General features: G+C 38.5%; 2 protein-coding genes across 9 annotated transcripts in view; both read left to right on the top strand.

Moving 5' to 3' along the window:
• LOC114517560 (triple functional domain protein-like) overlaps nucleotides 1–7,604 on the top strand; it is a 58,365-nt gene extending 50,761 nt beyond the window's left edge. For 2 of the 8 annotated variants that reach the window (XM_028537335.1, XM_028537337.1), the window contains 17 exons: nucleotides 255–356; nucleotides 432–645; nucleotides 780–834; nucleotides 1,129–1,270; nucleotides 1,377–1,404; nucleotides 1,521–1,799; nucleotides 1,972–2,271; nucleotides 4,500–4,587; nucleotides 4,942–5,281; nucleotides 5,358–5,481; nucleotides 5,720–5,768; nucleotides 5,889–5,915; nucleotides 6,100–6,252; nucleotides 6,338–6,383; nucleotides 6,687–6,779; nucleotides 6,856–6,927; nucleotides 7,372–7,603. In XM_028537335.1, the coding sequence (XP_028393136.1) occupies nucleotides 255–356; nucleotides 432–645; nucleotides 780–834; nucleotides 1,129–1,270; nucleotides 1,377–1,404; nucleotides 1,521–1,799; nucleotides 1,972–2,271; nucleotides 4,500–4,587; nucleotides 4,942–5,281; nucleotides 5,358–5,481; nucleotides 5,720–5,768; nucleotides 5,889–5,915; nucleotides 6,100–6,252; nucleotides 6,338–6,383; nucleotides 6,687–6,779; nucleotides 6,856–6,915 (2,100 nt within the window). In that variant the 3' untranslated portion in view covers nucleotides 6,916–6,927; nucleotides 7,372–7,603. The other 6 variants (XM_028537333.1, XM_028537334.1, XM_028537339.1 and 3 more) reach the window with 6 other exon arrangements.
• A 778-nt stretch (nucleotides 7,605–8,382) lies between these two features.
• Nucleotides 8,383–20,594, top strand: LOC114517598 (alsin-like). Its single transcript, XM_028537386.1, has 32 exons — nucleotides 8,383–9,786; nucleotides 9,859–9,955; nucleotides 10,070–10,147; nucleotides 11,118–11,230; nucleotides 11,342–11,546; nucleotides 11,908–11,966; nucleotides 12,151–12,263; nucleotides 12,434–12,623; nucleotides 12,944–13,009; nucleotides 13,120–13,177; nucleotides 13,328–13,441; nucleotides 13,577–13,708; nucleotides 13,820–13,948; nucleotides 14,276–14,355; nucleotides 14,472–14,538; nucleotides 14,684–14,748; nucleotides 15,157–15,300; nucleotides 15,397–15,465; nucleotides 15,551–15,652; nucleotides 15,986–16,150; nucleotides 16,262–16,373; nucleotides 16,803–16,880; nucleotides 16,957–17,096; nucleotides 17,204–17,480; nucleotides 17,836–17,993; nucleotides 18,188–18,442; nucleotides 18,575–18,623; nucleotides 18,709–18,773; nucleotides 18,979–19,042; nucleotides 19,121–19,209; nucleotides 19,706–19,802; nucleotides 19,942–20,594. Exons 1-32 carry the CDS (start codon nucleotides 8,519–8,521, stop codon nucleotides 19,972–19,974), a joined length of 4,731 nt encoding a protein of 1,576 aa, XP_028393187.1. The 5' UTR covers nucleotides 8,383–8,518; the 3' UTR covers nucleotides 19,975–20,594.
• The last annotated feature ends 6,305 nt before the right edge of the window (nucleotides 20,595–26,899 follow it).

The raw sequence follows: 26,899 nt of genomic DNA on the forward strand, positions 1-26,899 counted from the left end.
GGACCGACTAAACGGGTAAATAATAGTTTTTTTTCTTGCGGTCCGATTTCATGTTTTAGCGTTGGCTCTGTGCTTTTAAATCTCCAACGGGTCCGTACGGCCTCATACGGACCGCTCGCGTAGCCAATCAGATTGCAGAAAACGCTAAAATATGAATTCGGACCTACTTATGTACACATACATGAAAACAGCAATGCTGATGAGGCTAGCGTGAATAAATAATTTTACATGTATATGAATATTTCTGCTTTTAGACAATGAGTGTGCCTACTCCGAATCAGGTCAGGCATTTTAGTCTTATTCCACTCGATACGGCGAAGACTCTAGAAGGACTAACAGGAGTTTTTTCCGAAGGGGTAAGTACATATTGTTGTCAAGAAGCGAGCGTTTTCTCCTTGAGCACATGGTTCTGACTTTCTCTCGATTTCTAGCGAGGGAAAGACAAATACACAGCCACGTCTGACTACAAGGCCAAAGCGAAAGATCAAATCACTGTGAAAAAAGGCGACATCGTTTACGTAGTTTCAAGCAAGAAACACGACAAGAAATGGTTGTATGGTCACGTTTCCGGGAGTGAAACCTTCGGACTTGTCCCAGCGCGTGTCTTGCACAAGGACCCGGATGAAAATCACGTGAATGAAGACGGTAAATCTTATCAAAGTAGATACACTACAGAACCAAAGCTTGGTTCTATCGCTCGTATAAAGACATTCATTCGTGTGTAATTTTGTTGATATATACTCGTAAAAACACACTCAAACGTTTTGTATTTTTTGTAGATTTGGTAATGAACGGACCAGACAAATCAAAACTATCTCGCAAACACAGTTTTCCGTAAGTAAATCATCGCTTCTGCGATTCTAATAGCGAGGTTCAGATTTGACTTCCACTACCGCTACCGCTACCTTTTGCTGACCTATTCAGCATTTGATTGGTTAATCAGTTTATTTCCCATTTAATATCTCGGTAGTGGTAGTGGAAGTCAAATCTGAACCTCGCTAATAACAAGTTCTCTACGAAGTTGATGAAGATAAGTTCCTCAGCTTTCATGCTTCAAACGTGAAGTTCACGAGTTAAACTTGGATTGTTCATGAGTTGAACTCTAATTTTCACATTTGATTTCTTTAGGAACAGCGCTCTACGCCGGGTAACGCAGAAAAAAACGAAACAAGACTTCTTCAGTCATATCTCAACGCAGCTTCGTGACAGCATCGAGAAATTCCAACACGATTTCCACGACGATGAGTTACTGGATGGGGCATCTGAACAAGTAGGTTTTGTTGAAATATGAAGTAGAATAAAGAGTTGTACAATTACAAGAAACAGACCTCATTTCATAGCTTGACAAGTTAAATAACTGTTTTTCACTTTTTTAGTTACCAAACGGAAGCGCTGTAAAAGAAAGTAAGTGTTTTGTAATGATTGCAAATGATGAATTTCATGTTTTCCGTAAAATCGTTTCATGCTGAACTGGGTTTGCATTTTACGCCAAATATGCTAATTACATTATATATCCCCAGCGGGTCCTCGATGTCGCCTTGAGTTAAGGGATGCGATCATCAATCGTCCCAACACTCTGCGTCTGTCCTGCGAAATTGTGGGAAATCCCGCGCCGACGTTTCATTGGGAGAAAGACTCGAAGCCCCTCGCGGCCACGGAACGATTGAAGATCACGCAGGAATCGCAACGCAGCACGCTCGAGATCACGAGCAGCGAGTTTGAGGATAGCGGCGTCTACACGTGCACCGCAGTCAACGACCACGGTCAGGTGACGACGTCTTGCATTGCGCAAGTCCGAGGTAATTTGAATTAATAGCGTCGGAGAAGACTTAAACTAAAGTAACTGTATTTATACTGGATAGCTGCTCTGAGTGAGGTGTATAGTCCCGTGATAGATCCTGCGATCCCTATGTGTCCCGCCTATCCCAACCTTGTATGAAGAAAACAAATTACTATCCATTGATGTTCTAGATAAGCCCTCATCACCTTCGAAACCGACCGTTACCGAGATAACATCCTCGTCGGTCATCGTAAAATGGAATCCTCCTGCGAGCGATGGCAATAGTGCTATTACCGCGTACACTGTCGAATGTAAAGAGACTGGGGTTAGTCATTGGCAAGCACCAGTCCCATTCGTTTCGACGACATCCACGGTCGTTGATGATCTCACTCCAGGTTCAGTGTATCAGTTCCGAGTCAGTGCAAACAATGTGGTCGGAATTAGTAAACCCAGTCCCCCAACGGAGTCGATAACTCTCGATGTCGGTAATGGTGAGTAATCGGCGTTTTTGTCGTAAATCAAGACATTTTTGTCGTAAATCAAGACATTTTCAACCATTGCAATCCAGTATAAGTAAAGTTAGTTTAGATTGGGTTTTCTCTGGTAGTTTCACTGCAAGAAGATATACAATGATTATACTTCTTGCTGCGTCGGCAACTTTGATGTATAAACTTTAGATTTTTTCCTAAGTATCGCAAATTAAGATATGGAACTACTTTAGTTTAGGTTTCTTCCTGTATAGGAACGATCTTTAATGCCCCTCTAAAGAGGGAACGGTTTCAAACTAATAAATTAAAGTTATTTTAAATAAAGCTCAATTTCACGAAGATGTGGTTTGAAATGAGATTAAATTCCATTCTCAGAGAACATTATAATATTGTCCGAAAAGAAATATAGCTACTGGAGATACTAACCGCATTGTAACTATAACGTGCTAGAACATTTACCTCTTTGGACACGCAGTTGTTTGAAAAATCAAACCTTTGTTTTCTATTCTGATTATTATGCTGAATTGGAGACATGATTGAATTGAATCTCTGTGAAGCCTCAAACAGCTGTCATATTGAAAGCCTGTTTACTCAACACTATAGATGGGCCTCATTTCGTATTCTAACCACCTGCGGGATATAATGACCGCTGAGCATAACAACATGCTGTTCCCAATATAAAAAATTACAGGGTGTTTCGCTTTGATATCAGTATATCATCACTGTTTATTTCCCTTTTAGACAAACGAAATTCATGATAATCGCCCAATTGGCCAAGAGTCCTTTCATATTTGACTAACTGTGCGCTTCCTCTTAAATATGATGAATTTAAAAACAGATAACGTCTATAACGACCGCTATCAAATGGCGTAAACACTAATTATTTGTAACAAGAAGACATACTGGTATACATAAACTGTATAAATATATTATATTTATATACAAAAATAACTTGTAAATATACTACAATTGGTTAATCAATAAACTAATCTCAAGGAAAGTATAAATCTGTTGCAAATGGGAATCGTATCGCCGTTCAAAGGCCTGTCTTGTTGAGAGAGTGAAAAGATCAAAACCACAACAAATTGGATATGACAGCTTCAATGAATTATTAATTGCTATTCAGCGTTGCATTGTATAATGCAGACACTTCAGAACACAGGCAATTTTTTTTAAAAACAATGTCTAGTGTTCTCTCTTTTGAAACGAAATGACTGCCTCTTGAAGGTTCGCACTTACGGTTTAAGCTCTGACAAGCCTTCACTACATGTACATCTTAAAGGGAGGATTAGATGTCCTCCATTAATATTTCTGTTACAATATTAGCACACAGTCGACAGACCGCCCTTTATGACTCATAATTATCACTCAACTGGAATAAATTTTAGACTTAGACGCACCGAAATTGAAAATTATTCGCAATGAGTGACATTAATTATTCCATCTTGAGTGCTCTCATAGGTCTGTCCGAACCAATGCTTTCAAATGCTAAATTTTGTAGCTTTCATTTGGTTCGACAAGGCTCTAAAACGTCGTGCGCCATCATATTTTCGCCAAAGAAACTTAATTATTTGGTCACCATTGACCAAACGAGTCGATAATCCATACTCTCATCAACAAGACAGGCCTTGGTTAGGCGTTAAAATTTAATCAATTTAAAATAATGTCATAAGTTTACATGTTAAACAAGCAGTCGGCATCCGCCAGTGCCATTTAAGGAAGAGTGAAGGTAAACAATAAATAATGATTAAATAAATTTCAATTAAACTTGACTATAAACACGAGTTTAAACCATTAAACATGAATTGGAAGTGTGTAAAAGCGATTTAATGAAGAAAGATTCGTTGTAATAACAGAGTTCGGAGTAAAAACTAAACGAAATACTAAACGAAATTTTGCTAAGCATTCTGTAGATAAGGAATGCTTTTTTAAACCGTAAAATTGTCTAAAAGTTTAAAAGATAAACAAAGTTCCCTGAGTCGCGTTTAAATTCTAGTTATCATAACACAGAAGTGGTTACAGTTTTTCGAAATTATAGTCATTGAGGGAAAGAAATGCATGTTTGTTTAATTAAGGAAAAAATTTGGACAAAGGGCTTTTGTTTCAAGTGTTAGTTCCTGCCTGTGTTCAGTCTAATATCACGCACGCACGTCCATACATTTCAAATTTGCATACATCTTCAATTTTCAGCTTATCATTTTAATCCTCTAATCGTGAATCTTTCTTTACAGGAAAATGTCATCGAGACATTGGCAAAGATGCGGTGATTTGGAAGGCAGATATAGATGAATTCCATAACGTCTACGCCGAACTTGGAAGGTAGGTTGTTTAAACTGAAAGTTAGTTTTTCTTGTATGTCAAGTGATGTGGAAATGAGCGAATATACACCTGTCTCGCGACTTCCGAGTTGCCAAGTGAAAATATTTACCTTTTTTGTGTCGTTGTAAATATTTCGATTTTAAAATTGTGTATAATTGATTAATTCGTGCTTTAAAAACTCTACTTGAATAGTGCATGTAAACGATGTGGCAGATGATTTTGAGCCACATTCAACTGAAAAAATATGGAACATTACTTGTCCTGTTTGTGTATTGTGTATTGTTATTTAAGTAGGTCTTTATATTGTTGGAGACATCCGTCTTTCAAAATCCCAATACGAATATTTTACTTTAGGGGAAGGTACTCGGTCGTCAAAAAGTGCGTCGACAAAATAAGCGGGAAGGAGTACGCCGCAAAATTAATCAAAAAACGAATGTGTTCACAGCAAGATGTGGAACGAGAGGTGACAATCCTGCGTCGTTTGAAACACCCGAACATTAATGTCTTCGTGGACTCTTTTGAGAATGATAAAAACTGGATTATTGTCCTGGAACTTTTACCAAACGGTCGGCTGTTCGACTCCATCGTCGTTGCAAATCCTTGGACGGAAAAGGAAGCTGTTGGTTTTGTACACCAGATTCTTGAGGCTGTCCAGCATTTACACGACTGTCGAGTGGCTCATCTAGACTTAAAAGTATGTACAGATTTTTCACTGCACAGATTCACCATGTTCACGTTGGTATTAAACCTTCTGCTTTCGATCTTTTCAGCCTGAAAACCTCCTGCTCGACAGTGGTCCCATCCCAAAAGTAAAACTTGTCGACTTTGGCGGCGCCTTTACGATGTCAAACGAAAATATCATTCCAGATCTTCTTGGCAACCCAGAATTCTCTGGTAAGCACGTAGTTCACTCCCAGATATAGGGAAAAAGGTGAATCTTTGCTGTCATCAGCCCTCACTATCCTCATCATTGATGTTTCCACCTTTTGTCTTTACCGAACACTTTCATCGTTTTTCCCTAAACTGCTATTGAACTTGTATCTTCCCTAGAGATGAAAATCTCTTGTCTTTCAAACCACAAACCAAAGATTTTTGATTGTTCATGTGTTCATTATGTTTCCGTTGTTTTTAGCGCCAGAAGTCATTCGTGGTTTACCAATCAGTATCGAAACAGATGTCTGGTAAGTGTCCATAGTTCCTGTAAACAATATTTCTACCTGTAGATCATTCATTATACAGTCTTATGACGTCGAAATACAAGCAAAAGGTTGAAATATAATATAAATTCATTCTTTTTTTAGGAGTGTTGGAGTCATCGTGCACGTCATGTAAGTAATTTTTGAAGTGAAAATTTTTTACCAAAGTATTTGAATGAAACCTCATACATATTTAATCAATATACTGTACTCACTGCTTTGTCTCCGGCCGAACACTGGCAAGTCTCCCAGAATCTATAAATGTTTTCGTATACCCTAATCGTGTTACTTACGCAAGTATTTTTGCATCTTACAGGTTGACTGGAGTATCACCGTTCTATGACGAACATCTTCAAACAATGTGTGATAACATATCTAAAGTAAACTGTGATTTGGACGCGGATTTCATGTCAAATATTTCGACCGAAGCAAAAGCTTTCATCAGACGGTTACTCATTCGCGAGCAATGGTATGTTTTATAAACAATTGGAATAGTTCAAAGTAAATTATACAAACGTTTAAATGTCATGAATTTGATGTTTTGTTGTCTCTAGGAGAAGACCGGAGTGCAGCGATTGTCTGGACATGAGATGGATGAAAGTAAGTCTTCGCGGTTGCGATTTTTTTCGGCGATTACCTCTTTCTAGCGTATGTTATTGAGCGAATTATGTACACAGTTATAGAAGCCTTGTGAAGCAAAGTTAGCTAATCTGTTAAATGAACTCAATGACATACACCAGAAGACGAAAATCGCCGTGAAAAATCGCTAGATTATTTATCCCGATTTCACAGAGAATTGATGTGCTCTTTGATACAATGTTACCAAGTCCAAATACGAGTAAATTTCACTTGAAATGACCAATGTTTTTTAACGCACCGTGTTCAACATTTTGTCACCTGCAGATGATCTCAACTCGTTCACCTTTCCCCGTGCCCGTCACCCGTCTAAACACGTCACGGCTGGCATCGTTCAACGCGCGCAGACGGAAGGATCAGGTTAGTTTTCTTCATGCTACAAAAATAAGCTGTTTTATAGTTTCTTCATTTCTAAGCTTTCCTCTTTATATTTTAGCACGAGGTCACCAAAATACGACCGTTACTTCTAACCGAGAAGGGAGAATCAAATGTATAATATTGTATATAGGTAGGTCTGAAAGAAATAACGCAGATGATATCACAGATTGTTATATAGGTGCTGTGTATTTTAAATGCGATTGGTTCATTCGTAGTCACATGACTTGCATGACATGGCCCACATATTGTCATAATAAAGTAAAGTGGGTTTTTTTTAAATGAAATTGTTGTGAAACATGTATGTTTTTGTTCCTATATAACAAAGCACTTAATGTACAATGGTACGGGAAATAGTGAGTTTTGTTTTCCCTCGAGTCTCAATGCTTCCCTCGACAAAACTCTTGGGAAAACAAAACTCACTGTTTCCCCCGGGAGCATACATTAAGTGTATATATATATATATATCGTAGGGAAATGGCAACTTAAACCTATGAAGCATTTCCTAGAAAATAGTCCTTACTAAAACAGTCTTTACTAAAAAGCATCACCTAATTCTTTTTGCTTTTTTTTGTAGTTTCCCGAATTCAAATTGTCTGCACATCAAAACATTTGTACAAAGATGTTTTTACGAGTTATTTATCAAATAGAACTGCCAAAAGCGTTTTGTGTTCAAAGAAGATTATTTATTACGCTTTAGATTTTTATATTGATATCAACGCTGTCTTTACTTTTAGCGCGATAACGTTCATAACATATACAATTTTCTAAAGAATATAAATTGTACATAAATAATGCAAAAATTTATTTTTCTATTATAAAGTATAAGAGAATATTACAAACAAAATCTTTGTGCCTTATCACAATTGTTTGCGTGAGTTGTCGGGGTTTTAGGACGTGTTTTTAGTTCGAAGGTTTGGATCATGGGGGCAATGTTTTTCATTATGACCTCCAAGAAGAGATTCAGGTTAAATAGAAAAACGTTAGTCTGAAATCTGAGGGTCTATCAACCTCGTACCCAGAGTCTTTTTACCTCTGCTCCACGGCCCACGCTGCGGAATTACCCTGGGTACGAGGTTGAGGATCTATAGTGGTGAAGAGAATGATCTAGCGATGGGAAAGTCGTTGGTTCGAATCCTTAGGAGAATGTTTTTCTCATCATGACCAGAAAAAATTCAGGTGAAATAAAAAACATAGTTCTTGCCGATGGTCTAGTGTTGAAGACGGTGGTCTCACGACTGGTAAGACGCTTGTTCGTATCGGTGGAAAAGGTTTTTCTTTACGACCTTCAAGAAAAGATTGAGGTGAAAAAAAAACACACCCTACTGAATATCAACAGCTGATAGGCAAGTCGTGAAAACAATAGTCTTGCAACTGGCAAGTCAATGGTTCATATCCTTGGGAAATATTTTGCATTATGACTAAAGAAAAGATTTGGTTAAGCTAGTCCTGAAATCACCAAGCGCTGATGGTCCAGTGGTGAAGACAATGGTCTTGCAACTGGTAAGTCGATGGTAAATGGTTAGATTTCTGCGCTATTTTTAAAACAGGGAAATGCGTAGCTCGTCCCAGTAAGCGCGGTCAAAATCAATATGGCGAAATGGGGAAGTTCCAGAACAAGTGGGTGCAGAAAAAAACAACACCTGGCGATAACTGGCTGAAACTAACGTGTTTTAGCATGAAATATAACCACAAGGAAATGCATTCGGTATAAGCCACAACAAATGGATGCTTGCGAAACAAAGTCGTCTAAAAACCCCGAGAAAGAGAAATGCATTTCTCATTATTGGAAATCGGCAAATAACAGTATTGAAATACTCAAGTTCACAGTGAACACTGGAATAAAGTCGGTGGCTTTGGGCTCTGAGCATTGCCTGTTCCTTGCTCATAATGGCAAGGTATTTGCCCGTGGTTCTAATACATTTGGCCAGCTTGGAATGGGGGATTTCGTTGATAGAAATGATTTGACAGAAGTGCGATATTTGGCTTGTAAAACAGTCGTGAGTGTGGAATGTGGAGTTCGCCATAGCGGTATATTGACTAGTCAGGGGCATGTGTACTGCTGGGGTGATGCTGCCAGTGGACAATGTGGTGTTGGTGAATCAGTTAGTCTCAATACACCAGCCAGAGTGTACTTCATTGACAGCCAAGGAAAAGATACTTCATCTGTTATAACAAACCTTGCTTTGGGAGAATTGCATAGTTTGGGTCTAACCATTGAGGGGCAAGTTTGGGCATGGGGAAGTGGATGTGCTCTTGGCGTGGGAGACAATCAGGCCAGGGCATTGACACCACGGCTTGTGGATGACCTCATTGGTAAAAAAGTAATCAGCGTCACTTGTGGAAATTATCATAGTCTTGCCATGATCAATGTTGACGACTTTGCTGGTATGAAAACAAGTCAAGACACAAATGCAGGAACTCCTAGTGGACAAACTGATCCTAAAAAACGAACTGGGTTTTCAACACGGATCAAGGTTTCGCGTCGCGATGCAAAAGAAACAACTGTGGAACGCAGTCAATCCATGCCAATCACAAGAAAACTAGGTGTTAATCTTGTTAGTTTGAATGACTCAGATTGCACATCTAGTGACAGTGATGATGCTGGTAATGATGTCACAAAGAGTTCCTTAAAATCTGAATCATTAAAACCTGATGATGTGAAAATAAAGGTTAAAAGTGATATTTCTGATATTTCTGAGTCACTTGATGCAGGAATATCTAAGTTTACTGATGCAGTTATGAAATCAGTCTCAGGTGTGTTGTCGTATACATCATCCTTGACCGGGCAGGCAGTCCCATCTGATGATTCCGATGTGCCGTCTTCCACACCCTCAACGTCCACAGACACTCCGAAAACAACTCCTAGAACAACTCCCAGAACAATTAAGAAAAATCCAAAGGTGCAAGGGTGTGACCCGGTCTCAGTTCAGGTTTGGGCGTGGGGTAGAGGAACGTTGGGTCAACTTGGACATGGAACAACTGAAGATAAGTTAGTATGATTTTCTTTTTCCATTTTTTTTTTCACTTCTGAACATTACTCACATCTATCATGTTTTTATAGACCCTATCCTTGCTTAATTGATGAGCTCTGTGGCGTCCACATTGTCAAAGTGGTTGCTGGCAACCATCACTCTCTGGCTTTAACCCGTTACAGTCAGGTAAACATGTCTCGATAGATCTAGAAGTGATGGTGATTATTTCAACTCTGTATATATCTGTGTGGACTGTGGAATAAAAATTCTGCATGAATAACAATATCGTTGTTACAATAGGTGTACGCTTGGGGCGATAACAGCCACGCCCAACTCGGAATTAAGAAGAATGTCATAAACAAACCAAGAAAAGTCAAGGTAATTGTGATAATTACAAGCATTTTTGCAAATAGACTTGGATGTACAGCTGTTCAAGAATTACAAGTGGGTAACCTGTCTCCATTGCCATTGCAATGAACATGCCTTGTCTCCATTGCCAATGAACATGCTTTGTCTCCATTGCCAATGAACATGCCTTGTCTCCATTACCAATGAACATGCCTTGTCTCCATTGCCAATGAACATGCCTTGTCTCCATTGCCAATGAACATGCCTTGTCTCCATTGCCAATGAACATGCCTTGTCTCCATTGCCAATGAACATGCTTTGTCTCCATTGCCAATGAACATGCCTTGTCTCCATTACCAATGAACATGCCTTGTCTCCATTGCCAATGAACATGCCTTGTCTCCATTGCCAATGAACATGCCTTGTCTCCATTGCCAATGAACATGCCTTGTCACCATTGCCAATGAACATGCCTTGTCTCCATTGCCAATGAACATGCTTTGTCTCCATTGCCAATGAACATGCCTTGTCTCCATTGCCAATGAACATGCCTTGTCTCCATTGCCAATGAACATGCCTTGTCTCCATTGCCAATGAACATGCCTTGTCTCCATTGCCAATGAACATGCCTTGTCACCATTGCCAATGAACATGCCTTGTCACCATTGCCAATGAACATGCCTTGTCTCCATTGCCAATGAACATGCCTTGTCTCCATTGCCAATGAACATGCCTTGTCACCATTGCAATGAACATGCCTTGTCTCCATTGCCAATGAACATGCCTTATCTCCATTGCCAATGAACATGCCTTGTCTCCATTGCCAATGAACATGCCTTGTCTCCATTGCCAATGAACATGCCTTGTCTCCATTGCCATTGCAATGAACATGCCTTGTCTCCATTGCCAATGAACATGCCTTGTCTCCATTGCCAATGAACACATTAGCAAATAGCAATATATTTTAACTAGTTTATTATTATGTTTCCTAATCATTCAGTCACTGTCCAATGTGTTGGTATGGGACATAGCGGCTGGAAGTCATTATTCCTTGTTCCTTGGTGACAGTTCTCATCATAATACTGATGTTTACGTGTGTGGAAAGAAACCTAGGTATGTTTACATGCTTCCTTTGTGACATTGAGGGATTACAGAACTTAGGATAGATGTAGAGAATGGTCCCCATTCAACCTGATAACAACCCAATTCACTGTTTTTCTCCAGTGGTCTACCAATGTCTTGCATGACCAGTCTAATGGATTATCGTGATAATTACGCATCCCCTGTTGAATCTGATGAATTCTTCAACCAGAAGAGCTCTTTAAAAAAATCCAGAAATCTTTCAACGTCAAAATCTGAGACAGACCTCAGTACGATCACCACCTTGTCTGAGGGAGTGAAGATTGGTCAGATGACATACTTTAGAAAGGTAAATAAGGTGTTCCCCTTGGACGGATTATAAAAAGTTGAACTTTGTAAAAGTTGACATTATAAAAGGTGGCATACGTAGTTAGATCATTTATAATAAAAAACAGACTATGTCAAACCCAATATAACCAGGGAGCAGCGTGGCAGTGTCTTCAAACAACTTAGCATCAAATGTGGTGGTATAAAAACTGCCTAAATTAGACAAAACACTTCTCGACGTTTCGACCTGAAGGCCTACGTCAGGAGAGTTACCATACGAAGGCCCTCAGGTCGAAACGTCGAGAAGTGTCTTTGTCTATTTTAGGCAGTTGTTATACCACATTTGATGCTAAGTTGTTTCAAACCCAGTTGGTCTTTTTTAGACTGGTATCTTGCGTGGTATCCTTGCTCGTGGTGAACAATGTATTTGTCTTTCTCTGAGGTAAGCTAATCTCTTCCACTCAGAAATTAACCTCATTGATCATAGCGATCAGTTTTGAGAGTTGTGAGACCAGCATTTTGCGCTATTTTGCAACGTTGTCTAATGTATAAATAGTTTTAAACAAAAAACCGAGTTCTTCGTGAAAAAATCACAATATATTTGTAAACCATTTCTCTCCATTAAGGGAACCATCGCGATGGTTGGAAATAGTGTCCGAGCTGGTTAGCATGGAACGATCGTTCTATTATAAGCTTGCTCTAGTCTGGCAGTCAATGTTAGAACCACTTCTGATGACAGGTTAGATCACGTTTTATTTTATGTACTTCTCTAGTCTGTATGCAAGATCGCGCTAGGCAAGTGGTTAGGGAAACCCCGTAAGTTATCAAGTCCAAAACTACCTGACTCAGTCACTCGTTCTACACGGTAATTTATGTCTCCAACTCAACAACTCTCCCTGTTTCCATTAGTTCTACCAACGCTTGCTCAAAATGACCAATTTGATCAGACGTTAACGCAGATCTGTAAAACGTTTCATCACGTTATGCGTCACGTGGCTATCACGTGCAAACGTCTGGCACGTGTCGTCAACGATGTAAATTCCGTCGTCGATGCAGTTAGAATTCTGGACGATGATAAATATTTCAACGCGTTTTCAAAGTAAGTTCTCCCTTTTATTGTACGTCTTTTGCGCAACTCAGTACAGCAAACTGTATTAAGGTCTTTTCAATATAGTCGGTTATTGATAAAGCAGTACTACATTGGCTTCTGTGGATTTTCTATTGACATACATTACAAGACAACAAACTATAAAACATCCATCAGAAAGATCGTGTGGGCAGACCTTTCGTGAAACCACAGACAATCCAGAAGACAATCCGATGTCTTCTGCATTGTCTATGGTGAAACATATTTACAAACTTGTTTTTCCTTAATCTTAAGTATAGCCAGTATAATCTTAAGTATGTCAATTTATCAAGGTATTCAAAAATATTCAGTGACTGCGTTGCCTGTGGTGTCCTGGACTCTTTGGGAAAAGACGCATGGTACGTCATATAATCCTGTATCATAATGTCTTTGAAAAAATGGCGAAAAATGCGATTATGCTGCTATAGATTCATCTATCAACTCAACTCACTCAATATTTTCATTCCAGCGCCGTGTTTATTAAAAGTCGATTCGTTTTTGAGGAGCTTTTGTATGGATTCACGGAGGTACGTCAGGGCAATACTTGTTGTATTAGCGTCCCTCTGCTTCCCAGCTTGCTCCCTATTCACCCCCGTCATCCTTCTAGATAACGTACTTGCAAATATGGTGACATCTTTAGCTTCAAAGATTCTCAAGGATTTTACGGTGTGTTTTAGGGCTCCAAGTCAGAAAGCGAGGCGTTCAAAGATATTCTCTATCTTCCAATACAAAGGTTGTCTGAATTGGCCGAGAAAATTACTGTTCTTCAGTCGTCCCTTTCCGCAGAAAACGTAAGTTTTACAAACATCGAATAACATTTGAGTGAATAAAATATTTAGAGAGAACTAGTGAAGTCATTCTCTGATTGTTGCTTAGGTTTAAGTTTATTGTTTTAATGAATGATTTTTCTTTTTCTTTTTCTTTAGAATTCTGCTGAATGTAGAACTCTGGGCGACGTGGCTTTCCAATGGCAAAAGCTTTTATCCACAGACAATCAGCGTTCGCGTGAAGCAAATTTGACAAAGGAATTTTGGGGACAATGTCCCCCGAGATTAGCGGTACAGTATTTACCGTATTTATATTTTAAGATGCGCTGTCATTCTTGAAGTGATTGAGTTGAATTTACAAGCACCTTTAAAATTAGTTTTGGTTTCTGTGTTTATGTTTAGGAGGCGTACAAAAGACCACATCGTCGTCTGTTATTGAGTAGCAAGGTCTGTGATCTGTTTCTTCCAAAACCTGGTAGATTTTCGTCACACTGGTTCGTTCTCCTCTCTGATACACTACTTCACATCGTGGTGAGTATTGTATTTTTTCAACCCATTCTATCCAAGCCATTCTCCTTAACTTACTTTCTTCCAGCTATTCCCTCTAACCAATGCTTCACTATCGTCTCTAACCCATTCTCTCTCAGTAAACTTTCCCCAGTAAACTCTCCTCTCTAAACTGTTCTTTCCAAACCATCCTCCCCAACCTGTTTTCTCTAACCTATACCTCCTTAAGCCAACCTCTAACCCAATCTCTAGAGACCACTTCAACGGATTTCCTCCTAGCCATTTCCCCAAAGTCTTCATTTATCCTTTTACTGCTATTCATACCAACATCTCCACTGTTACCATTTTTAGTCAAACAAGACATTCACAGCTTACGACTTGTCCACAGTCTGGGCGTCCCCTGTTGCTGATGTTTACGCTGAAAACTTCACGTATGCATGATAAGTTGATCATTAATACACATGATGTGGTATATATATACACAATACTGACAATAAACATGCGTGTAATTGCCTCGAGTAAATCGTATGAATTTTATTGTATTTAGAAATGCAATCAAAATCACAACACCTGAGGATTCCTTCACCGTCTGCTCCAAGACTTCAACCGAAAAGGTACATCTTCACTAGTCGAGATTTTCTCTCAGTCACATGTTAAAGAAATCCTTTAAGGTTATTTTATCGGTATCAACTCCTAGCGTAGTAACACAGGGTCGATAAAGGCTGATCTAATCGCCCCTTTCAAATTTCATTTCTACAGGCACAGTGGCTGGTAACCACCAACCAAGCCATAGCGAAGGTTTTATCAAAGACAACACCGTACAGGTTCGAATCTACCTAGTTTCATACTGTAGTCACTCGTTCACCAACCAGGTTTCGTAACGTATCTCATAGAGTTCGCAGGGTGTTTGGTAAATGTTATTCTATGGTTAATGACCAAAGATTATCTTATAGAAAAGAAGGGATCCCAAGAGAGGGTAGTTGACCTGCATCGTAGGGATAGTTTGCACCACCGAGGTTTTTGTAAACACAACTAGAATTTTGTAAATCCTTAGAGAACTAAACATACCAAGTCATCATCGAGCTTCTTCCTCAGAGAACATTTCTTAAAAATCTTTAAAACTTAACCAGGCAATTTTTTTATGTGATTACAAAAACTTTGATAGCCGCTCATCGACCTCTCACAACAAGCTAAATCACAAGTTTTTTATGCTATGAATTTCTCTACTTCAGGTTAAGTTCGGAGACTGTAAACACAAAGGTTGGTAGTTTCACACCAGCAAAAGCGAGACAGGCAGCACATTTCTTTATTCAAGATCCCAAATACAAAGGAGCGTGCTACACCGGAATGTGGTTGTCTGGAAAACCTCACGGACAGTAAGAACACGACGGACGCTTTAGCTTGTAAATCCAATAAACTCCTACACTTTAGCGCTGGTAGTTAAACTACAGTAACATTATTCTCTATTTCAGTGGTAAGATGGTGTGGTCCTCCACTGCCCAAACTTATGAAGGTGAATTTAGAAACGGCGCTTACAACGGGTGAGCCCTCGGTCATTTTGTCACCTTGGATGAATGGTGGTAATTCGCTGCAGTAATCTATACATGCAATTATTATCTTGCACAGGTTTGGTCGAATGATATTTGTAACAAATACTTCAGGAGGTGTTGCCGAAGAGTACAGGGGGGAATGGAAGGATGGAATGATGGAGGGTCAGGGTGAGATGAGGTAACTTTGTCTACAGTTGATGGTTAACCCTTGAAATTAGGTTAGGATAAGAGTTGGGAATACGTCTACACCTGTATTCTAAAAGCTCAGAGAGATCTCAATTTTCTCATGACTTTTCCATGGAAATATCGCCATGGTATTTTCAGTCAAACAAAAGTTTGATTTTCATTGTTTTGCCTCAAATCTATTCATTGACTAAGGAATAACTTTCTCTTTGATCAGTAATAACAAAATTCTATGAATACAGGCGTTAGAATTATTACCCAGTTGATAATGGTCTCGGAATCGCTGTTTAATTGACTGAAGAGTCAACCACCTGTATTTCTTGTCCAGCTATGGCGACAAGCAGGTTTACATTGGACACTGGGTGCGCAATCTTCGTCACGGTCATGGCGTTCTGCGCATGGGCACAATGACGTCAGCAGCACCGAGCGTCTTCACAGGGAACTGGGACAAGGATAAGCGATCAGGTTTCGGAGTGATGGACGACTTTACGAAGTAATGAAAACATTTTATATAAAAATAGCGATGAGATATTATCGCTCGTTTGCTGGTCGATTTTAGACTGGAGGTTCTATTTTGTAATTATTTTGTTTTTCTGTGTGTTAGAGGTGAGAAATACATGGGCATGTGGGAGAATGATATTCGTAGTGGTCCTGGTCTGATCGTCACGTTGGACGGTATTTACAACGAAGGACGATTTGCGATGAACAAGCTCATGGTGAGTGGAACAATTATGAAATCATCCAGCGACAGTTTGCATATAAGAGTTTATAAATCCAATACATGGGTCAGAGGATTTCATGAGATTTTAATTAAAATTAGCAGGCAAGTGTTTGCATGAGAGTTTTGTCAACTCATATCAAACGATAAGTTGATAAGAGTTGGCAAGCGAGAGTTGACATTGGATTTCATAGCCATCACGTCCTTGACAAACGGTAACACGAGAGCTAATTAGAGTTGGCAAGGGGGAGTTTTTATGCTGTTAATACCACTCGTGCTTTTCAAACGCCGGAAACCTCTCATGTTCGATGTTTCTCGAGAACTTGATAAAGCAGACTCGATTACAATCGAGAAATTTCCTCGCCTGCTGCTGAGAAAAAAGCACCTGTATAATGAATAAAGTGAGAGTATTGGTTCCCTCTTGTAGGGCCAAGGTGTCCTACTGTGTCATGACAATACGAAATTTGAGGGAGATTTCTGCGGAGATGCTCAGATTAATGGCAAGGTGAGACACTCGTGGATTGTATAGAATATAAATAGTTTGCTCGCTTGTTGAAGCATGTACAACATGGGTTATCTAGGGTGTTCTTACGATGCCTAATGGAGATCGTATTGAAGGCACGTTTCAAGGCCAGTGGAACGAAGGTCTCAAAATTAATGGAATCTACTTCAAAGATACCAGCCACAATGAAAACTCCACCATAATTCTGCCGCCGGAAAGGTAACTGCCCTTGATTGCTTTGATTGCGGTTTATAAAAATTTGATTAAGCCTCAATCATTTGCATATTTGTCAAAGGTTTCGTTAACTTTAATCTTCTTGAAAACAGATCCGAAAGTCCCCAGTCACTGTACTATATACCGGCAAGTAAAAAATGGCGTAGCGTCTTCAACGAATGTCGTGATCGGCTTGGTTGTCTTGGCAACGATGAGCCGGACCTGAAGAGGGCCTGGAAGAGTGTCGCGGAGGACTTGGTCAGAGCTCCCGTCATGAAGTCCCTTCATCAAGAACGTGAAGTGATCAGCGATGTTTTGAAAGGTGTCGACTTGGACCAAGCCAAGAAGATTGCTAAAGATGAAAAGGAATTACAGGAATATTTGACCAAGGTGCGTGTGTGATAAATAATTCATGTCTACAGACCCATTGCACTGACGTCGTAATCATTAAAAGTTGTCCTCGAGACGTTTCCTTGCTTCACTAAAAATAATCGTTATGCCAGCGGTGATGGTTTATATAGCGGTCAAAAACAGTAAACGAAGCAAGTCTCTCACTATAGTGAATATTTCTGTACTTTACCCAAAAATTAATTTTGCGAAATTTATGCTTCGTTAATTTGTCCTCCAGAAGCCTTATGTGATGTCATGTGCAAAGAGTGTATAGGTGTAGTAGTTGAACTCGCAAGCCTTTTGTGTGTGTGTGTGTGTGTTAACTTTTCCCTTTCTTATCCTTCGTCTTGTCTAGGCATTCAATCTACCATACCACCCACTGGGGAGGTTGGTTGAGACTTTGGTTGATGTCTACAGAGCGACATATGTTGGTGTAGGAGCCCACAGTCGGTTGTTACCACACGCTGTTGAGGAGCTCAAGTCGTACATTGAACGAATATACTCCATTATCAGGTACGATTCATCCCCGAACTATGTCTAATATGATTTCGATATCTTTAATGTGAAAAACATAAATATCTTTTGTGAAATATTAAACACGACCATTGGTTCTCGGTTCTCAGTTCCATTCAAATTTTCTAAAATTTCCATTCAAATATTCTAAAATTTCCATTCAAATGTTCTAAAATTTCCATTCAAATTTTCAGAATTTTATTTCCATCTTTACCGAGCGAAGAGTTCGTTCATGTTGGCGATTCGAATCATCTTGACGACCAATCAGATGGTGAGATTCCTGATAGTAATACGTTACTTGGACCGCTCATATTCCCGCGCTTTTACCCGCCGTTATTTACCCTGTATGCTTTGCACAACGAGAAGAACGACAGCGCGTACTGGGAACGAGTTTTGCAACTGAACAAGCGAACCGACCTCGCTCTGATGTCGTATCTTGAGGTCAAAAGGTATTGGAGTTTGTGAATAAATTATACACTTCGAGCATATATTATCATACGTTAACATACATTATCATTGTCTTGCCTTGATTATTTGTTTGGAACCGACCTCAGAATATCTTGCTGTATCATATCTTGCAGAACGTTTTGGCTTGCTTCCGAAGAGACCAATGGTTTGGTGTACGAAACGGTAATCATTATATTCATTATTCACTTTCCTAATTATTTCTGTGGGTACGTTGATGTGGTAAATGAAAATTTTCTCACGTATCTAGGATTTGACAAACTGGAAGCACACACATTACTACGAGAAAGCAGTTGACGCGTTTCAACAAATCAGGTAAGGTTGCTGTTATTTCTCCTAAAAGACATACATCAGAATAACGGTCAGTACGAGTTAAAATGTTAAATATCCGGTCCTACATCCTAGTCCCAGGTCTACCGGGACCAACAGGAAGCAAAATTTGATCGAAATCCGAAAATTCCACTTCACACATTCCTTGCCTGAAAATTTCATTATGATAGCATTCGGGTTGTTTTTGCAGCACAAAATTCAGTCCAATGGAAAAGATTTCAGTCTTGAAGGAAACATTTCATCGTATCCACAAGGTAGGAAAAAATGTTCTTAGAGTCAGACTTAAATGCTGTTCTTCTTTCAAGAGCCTAACGGTTCGTTGCCATTTCCAGGAAGTCCAGGAATTCTGGAAAGGAAAAGCAAAATTGATGTCATTGGACGACCTATTCCCAGTCTTTCAGTTTGTCGTAATACGGTCACGGTAGGTTGCATGTAGAGTACAGTCCAGTTATATCATTGCGATCACCAATATCTCGCATATATAACATGCTAACATGTTCCCAGGAGGTTTTTCATTGGGTAGTTCAAACATGACGTCACCATTTGCTTTTTGCCTCCGACATTTTTTGAGGTGGGGTAAACTCAAGTAGCGGTATTCCAGCGATATCAGTGACTCATGAATTCTAGATAAATGACATGCGGTTCTCATGTTTTTTGACATTACTCAATAACATGCGGCTATTCCAGTTCCGGATCGAGTTCTTGCCATACCAATCTTATTAATTTCCAGACATCTAAGCTTCACCGAAAATAGCGCTATTTCAAACCTGGCGTTTCGAACGGCGTTGAAAAGTTTTTTGTGTTTTCCACCACAAACTTTTTGACATCTTTCTTTTTTTGAAAACCATGCGTCGTTTTTTTGTGTTTTGGTCTTTTTTGATTGCCTGGCTTGAATTTGTTTTGTATACCTGACACAGCGTTCATCATCTTGGCTCTGAGATTGACTTCATTGAGGATTTAATGCAGGGAAAGTATCGTGCTGGAGAACATGGGCATATGTTTACAACTCTAAAGGTTAGTTTAGCGATCTCAAGAGTAGCATATCACGCAATTGAGATTTCCTTTCGTTCGGGTCAAGCTGTGGCCTTTGTGATCACGTCTCTGAGAATAATCACCTACCTGTGGCCAACGCTCTTAAAAATTTTCATTCCAGGCCTGTTATTATCAAATACTGAACGAGAACTGAGGGGTCAGACGTACTTCATCATCAAGGCGACAGTTGAAGACCCCCAGCGATGTATCCCAACACGCAACGCTTCGCCCCGAAAGTTTAACACAACGAATAATCTTGCAAACTGTTTAATATTGTATGGTTCTGTGCGCCTAGATGTTCACATTTGCGAATTGCATGCGGGTTTTTGCACTCGCCTTTCATACATTTTTTTCATTCAAAACTTTCAATGGACATGGAACTTGAAACCAATCCTTAAGTCGGTTTGTCAGTGTTAAAATTGCGTCTGGGAGTTTAAAAAATACGTTTCACGAACGTGCGAACGTAACTCTAGCCCAAACCAACAATATAGAATGGTCTTAAATGCAAGGCTTGGGCGTGAATCTTAAATAAAGAATTTATAATTCTTTAAATCATATGCAATGGTGTCGTACATTCCAAGTGTGCTGTAATATAATTTTATTCCAAATTTTTTGGTGCAAAATGAAATGAGTTATGTAAGATAAGAAATATTTTTAAACATGTAAATTGCACATATATACATAATATACAATGGAAAATATATCTTTCATTTCATAGTTCTCGCTATGTACTCTGTCGAATGAAACTGTCAGTCAAACTGAAAAGCACTTTTTCTAAGTTTTCTTATAATCTGTGTCAAGTGTTTTCTTATAATCTGTGTCAAGTGAATGGAAAAACAATTTTTTTATGATGCATTTAGTTGTCTTCAAAGTTTGTCATGCGATTAGATTTTACGTGAACTAGATAGAAGAAAGACTAGTGATGAAATGCATCCCAAATGTTTGCCTAAAGCCATGTTTTTTCTCAGCTATATGAATCAAAATACTTGACCCCAGACGCTCGTCATATATCAAACTGAATGTTATTGAAACGTTCTTTTCCGTGTGAAAATTTCAAGACTTTGGCAAGAAGTGTGACAATTCAAAAACGCCAATAACTCAGAAAAGCTTACCTCCCTCCTTAGGTAGCCTTCCATGCAGCTTACATAAATAGTTCAATCGCTTCATAACTACGTAACTTTGAATACTTTGAATACTTTCATTGATCTAAAATGCTTTTTCTTTGTGTGCTGAAAATGGTCTCCAATATCAGGTGGCATGCTTTAGGCAATATTCCATTGTTCTTTAATTATCTTTGAGTTTGGCCAGGAGACGAAATACGACGTGACATTGTAACCAAATGATTAATGTCGAAATTTTTGGATTCTAGATGAATAATGAAATATAGGCCTGCTCCAGATTTCCACAGATCTCCACGGAGCTTTGCATTGATCTTCACAAGCTCCAGTGTATTTATAGATTTCTGGTATTCAGTGCCTCGCTAATGTTATCTTTATGCATTTGAAATGCAAGGCAGGCACATAAACATAGCAGAAATAATTAGCAAAAAAATTCCATGCGAATCCTTATAGGGATTTTATTAAATTAAATAAACAAGCCCTTGAGCGCTTGGGTTTAGGCCAATGCAGGACTAACTTTTTAATTAGTATTCGCGTTTGATCTACTTTAATTACCATGACAACGACAGAAATACTCATCCAAAAAATTCATGCCAGTTCACCGTCCAAAAAATGAGTCAAAATTATAAACATGTAGAATCATAAGTCCTTTTCTACGGGATCAGATTTTATCCATCATCTAACCTCGCTTCCAGCACGATCTCTGACACATTTCCTGTGAAAAAATTAATCCAAAAATCGGGTTATTTGAAAGTATTATAATCCAACATTCAACTACCTCGCTAACTCAGCTATAAATCCTTATAATCTTCCTAAAGTATGTAAACATACCACTTTCTAAAATGGCTATAGGCTATATCACACTCAAGAACCATGCTAGATTAGATATAGCCAATCCGTCTACGAGAATATTTATGTAAGACTTTTATCTGTGGCCTGATATGATAAGTTTTTGCATTGCAATCGCGTTCCAAATGTGTTTGAACGGGTGATATTAAATAACCTATCTTGATACGGTGGAATCAGATAGCACCGATAAGTATGTTATGTCATGTTTTGTTTTTGCATTGAAGAGGAATGGTTATAGGTAAATAGTAGATAGTGAAGATGGAACACAAGATATGAAGGATTAAAGAGAGATAATATCTAAGGAAGTCAATGATATGTGTAGTGTGTTGAGGCCATGTTATAATAGAAACGAGTTTGTTGTTTACACATACGACTGTTTCTCCTCCAGTGTGGTATTATGCCAGAGCAATCGAGCAAGTGTTATTCCTTTACTATCTATGGAGTCTGTCAAACTGCATGATAGAGTTTTACAATAGGTGCAGAGACTTCCTGTAGTAACACTGGATCAGCAAGGGATGATTCTTACCGGACCTCTAGGAAGAACAGTTTAGATCTAACAGATCAGTCAGATCTATTCATTATTAAGTTAGTTAAGTCAGGTTTCCTCCTGTAGTAACACTGGACAACATAGAGGATGATCCTTACCGGACCTCTGCGGAGCACAGTTGGAACTATCCAGTGTAAATATATCAGTAGTTTAGATTTCCTCCAGTAGTAGTAACACTGGATCAATGAGAGATGATCCTTACGGGACCTCTAGGAAGAACAGTTTAGAACTGATAGAGTTATCCAGTATAAATAAAGTTAGTTTAGGTTTCCTCCTGTAGTAACACTGAATCAATGACAGATGATCCTTACTGGTCCTCTAGGAAGAACATTTTAGAACTGGTAGAGCTATCCAGTATTAAATTACTTCAGTTCAGCCGGGTTTCCTCATGTTGTGGTAACATTGATGGATGAAGAAAAGATTATCCTTAACGGACCCCCAGGAAGAACTGCTCAGAGCTGATAGAGCTATTCAATATTATAAAGATATTTACCCAGGCACCAGCACAAATGAATCGGTAATTACTGACTTGCTGGAATTCAAAGAAAAACAGTTCGGAACTGATATAGAGTTATCCAGTATATTGAGTTTATGTTTCTTCCTGTATAGTAATTCAGGATCAACGAGAAATTACCTTTACTGAACAGTTCAGAATTGACAGAGCCCTGATACTAATTTTATACCAGAGTAAATAAAGTTAACTCAAAAATATCCTTCTCAAAACCTTTAAAAGAACACTTCATTTTTACGATTTAACAAAATAAATTGGTATACGTAGCACAATAGATATAGACAGTATAGAATATTTTAGTATTGACATAGGCCTGTATTTTATCAAAGTTTCGCAATGGATATTTCGAGTGGAAATTTATTACCTTTATTGGTAAATCGTTCGGTGGTAACGCCATAAGTGCCTCTTGTATGAAACTCGAAAAAAAATTTAGCAACGTATCGTATTCCCCTCTTAAATGCATTAACTTTGATGTCACCTTTGGATGGATTTGTCATGATGTTTTCAAGCTGATGTATAAGACCACTTGAACAACAATCACCAATAATCAGCATAAGATTTTTAATAATAAATTCCGGTATGTTAAATCCTGATTAAGCTTCTTCTGTATGTCACAAGGGTGTATGCCTATTGTGAAATTATTTTTGCAGCTTAATTCGCGAAAATGGAAAAATGTTTACATGCATGAATGTACGCTGAATCTCGGTTAGTTTCAGTATAGTTATCATGCAAATCTCGTGGATTATATGTCGAGTATTTTCCTGATGTTCTCTTTCAAGACGGTAGGAATTCAGTGAACATCGTGTCCTAAATGCAATCAAGCACGATTCCTAAGCACTTATGAAGATTCAGACGTACCAAGTTACGTGCATTAAACGCAAATAACTAGACGTGATGGTGAAAAAAATCTAAACAATTTTTGGACATGCCACGCATGGTTTGAGAACATCTCTTCAAAACTCACAGGGACCAGAATGGACGCCCTACCTCAAGTCACTAAATGAACCAATCGCCTTGCATATAAACTACAATGCTCCTCATTACCCTCTATATTTTACACTAACTAACCCGCGCAATCCTCCCTCCCCTCCCCCCTTTCTGTAAAGAACCGATGGCAGCCGAAAGTTTCTAAGTATGATATAAGCGCGTTTTTCCATCGTTGACATTTTTCAATTAACCATATTCAGACAACTCAAATTGATACACCATTAGTATTGAAAGCAACACTCAAATAGCCACTTTAATGGGAGAGCATTAAGTCTGACCTGCCCTGGCAAATATTGAATTACCAACCTCCTACCAGCAGAAAACCTGGTTATTGTTAAAATCACTCGACCTGCAAGGTTAGGTGTGAATATCAAAATATCTTGCTTCGCCGTGCTTGCCTGTGGTGGGCCCACATTTCACAAAATATTTTGATTCCTGACCACCATGAAAACACAGATAGCATTACGAAGCATCCATTATCACTCTGTCCATGAATAGTTAAATCTTATTTCGGTTTTCATTGCGCTAATTTGTGTAACTAAGTGTTGTTTAAATTTCTGAATTTGGAACCGTAAACATATAATATTCAGTTGAGTATTCTGTTGAAGGGTAGGTTCTTAATATCTTAAAGAGCGCGATGGTGTTAGCAGCTCGCGGGTTGCCATCTGCCAACATCTTTTAATAAGTTTGGATTTAGTTTGAGCGTTTTCAGCGAATTTTGACTTCTCTCAAAACCTAATCCCTTCGCTATACGTTTATCCTCGCGGCAATTCGTTAATCGTGGATAAATCTCCAAGAATTTCATTCTTTAGAAAATTCAACTGTTTATAAGCTTCGACCGTGGCTTTAAATGAATTTTCTTGATTCAACTGCACTATCCATCCAGTTACGTTACGTTATTCAGATCATATAGAATTCAGTTTCACCTTGGAGTAACCCTGGGAACGAGCATCAGACCAAAATACATATTTCTTCGGTAGAAATCTCGATGTTTTATTTCATTTCACCTCTTTTGCGATTCTGTTGGCCATCATGCAGCGCAGCGATATTTGCAGAGTCAATTTTATTATAAAACATTTCAACGTCACTCCGACTGTACATATTATGTCATTTTTACACCAGAACAAAGCGTTCAAATTAAATCCAATTAACACAACGTCATTAGGCTGCCAAAAAAATTATGATCCATTCATGAGAATCGTTTCATCCCGGTCCGGATTGAGATTGTTTCACATTTATTGCCGTTTAAGGTTATACACGAACCTTTGTTCGGGCGGTTCTCACCTCTCCCAATACAAACCTTGTATAGAATAGCCATTATAGTAAAACAGACTTTACCCCTCCCTTGGATAGACCTGTCAGTTCTAAACTGTTCTGCCTGGAGGTTTTGTAAGGATCGTCTCTTATTGATCCAGTGTTATTACAGGAAACCTAAACTAAACTAACTTTATTTACACTGGATATTTCTATATCAGTTACATAAAACTGTTCTTCCTAGAGGTTCAGTAAGGATCATCTTATTTTACTGATCTAGTGTTACTACATGAGGAAATCAACTAAACTGACTCTATTTATACTGGATATAGCCCTATCAGTTCTAAACTGTTCTTCCTAAAGGTCCAGTGAGGATCATCTCTTATTGATCTAGTGTTATTACAAGAGGAAACCTAAACTGAACTAACTTTATAAATATTGGATATCTCTATCAGTTCTAAGCTGTTCTTTCTAAAGATGCAGTAAGGATTATCTCTTATTGATTCGGTTCTAAACTGGATCATCGCTTATTTGAAAAATGGAAGCTAGGTTTACATTGTACTTTCAGGCGAGCCTATATAGATATGTATTTTATCGTAATAATGAAAGCTCGTGGGATGCCAACTTTTTATTTACTCCCACATGGGGAGTGATTGAAAAGAGCACAAATATATATGTTCCTATGTTGACAATGTATTTTGCTCGCATAAAAACATAATCTGTGACAAACGTGCTTTACTTGACTCTATATAAAATAGCGAGATTATGAAAATTTGAAATGATAGCGTTGCATATAAAATGATAAATCTCTCATGAATTGCGGACAATGATAACCTTTCATTGAGTGATTCAAGTTTCAATGTTTTAGTTTTTAGTTTTCACTGGGAAAGCAACGATGAAACACGCCGGGATAATTTTTGTGTCGATTTCCTCATTAATATATATTCTTATAAAGTAATTACGAATATCATTTCAAAATAGATCACCAAATATACACTATATTCATGGTCCTTGGCACGAATGATATAATGAGAATTTGTTTAACGGCTATAGAAACGGTTGGAAATTGGTTTAAATTTTCTGTATTTCTTTTGACTTAGGGTAAGTCGAAAGATAAACAATTTAATCCAAATACTGATTTACCGGCTCTAGAACTCTCTTGCATGGCAAATGCCTGAACAAACATTACTCAAGTCGAAACTGCTCTCTCCACGTCTGTAGCTTAAAATGTTCATTTCGAAATGTTATCAATTTGAAATATTCTCGCACGGAGTTTTCATTGGGACACTATTCTATGCTTTTGTCGCAAAATTCGTGAGAATAGCCGATGAATAATGGTTCTGGAGGAGTTTGCAAAGAAAATGTATATTCAAATACATGTGTATTTATATAAAATTCCAAGCATTATTGCTTTGGACACGTTTGATGTAAAACGATGTCGTATTGTGTACGAAGAAGCAGCTGTTTTCATACGGGATATTTTCTCAGTCATAGGTTGAAATCTACACGCACGCACGCAATATATGAAAACGCCTATCATTCCTTGGCATGGGATTTAAACAAAGCATTCAGACACACTTGCATGCTTTTCGGAATGAATTCATGAGAGCTATATCAATGCCAATGGCCTACTCCGATAAGATCTTCCTTCTTCAAAATCTTTTTCAAAAGGTTAGCCCCAAGAGAACTCATTTTAGTCACTGAATCATGCCCATTTACACTATTCTATTATTTTCATTTAAAATCTTCTATCTGTACATCGATTTTAAAATAAATATATACCATATAATACTATATATATACAATTCTTTCT

The sequence above is a fragment of the Dendronephthya gigantea genome, unplaced genomic scaffold (genome assembly GCF_004324835.1).
Source record: "Dendronephthya gigantea isolate DGI-Jeju-01 unplaced genomic scaffold, DenGig_1.0 000009F, whole genome shotgun sequence".
In the NCBI taxonomy this organism is placed as follows: Eukaryota; Metazoa; Cnidaria; class Anthozoa; order Malacalcyonacea; family Nephtheidae; genus Dendronephthya; species Dendronephthya gigantea.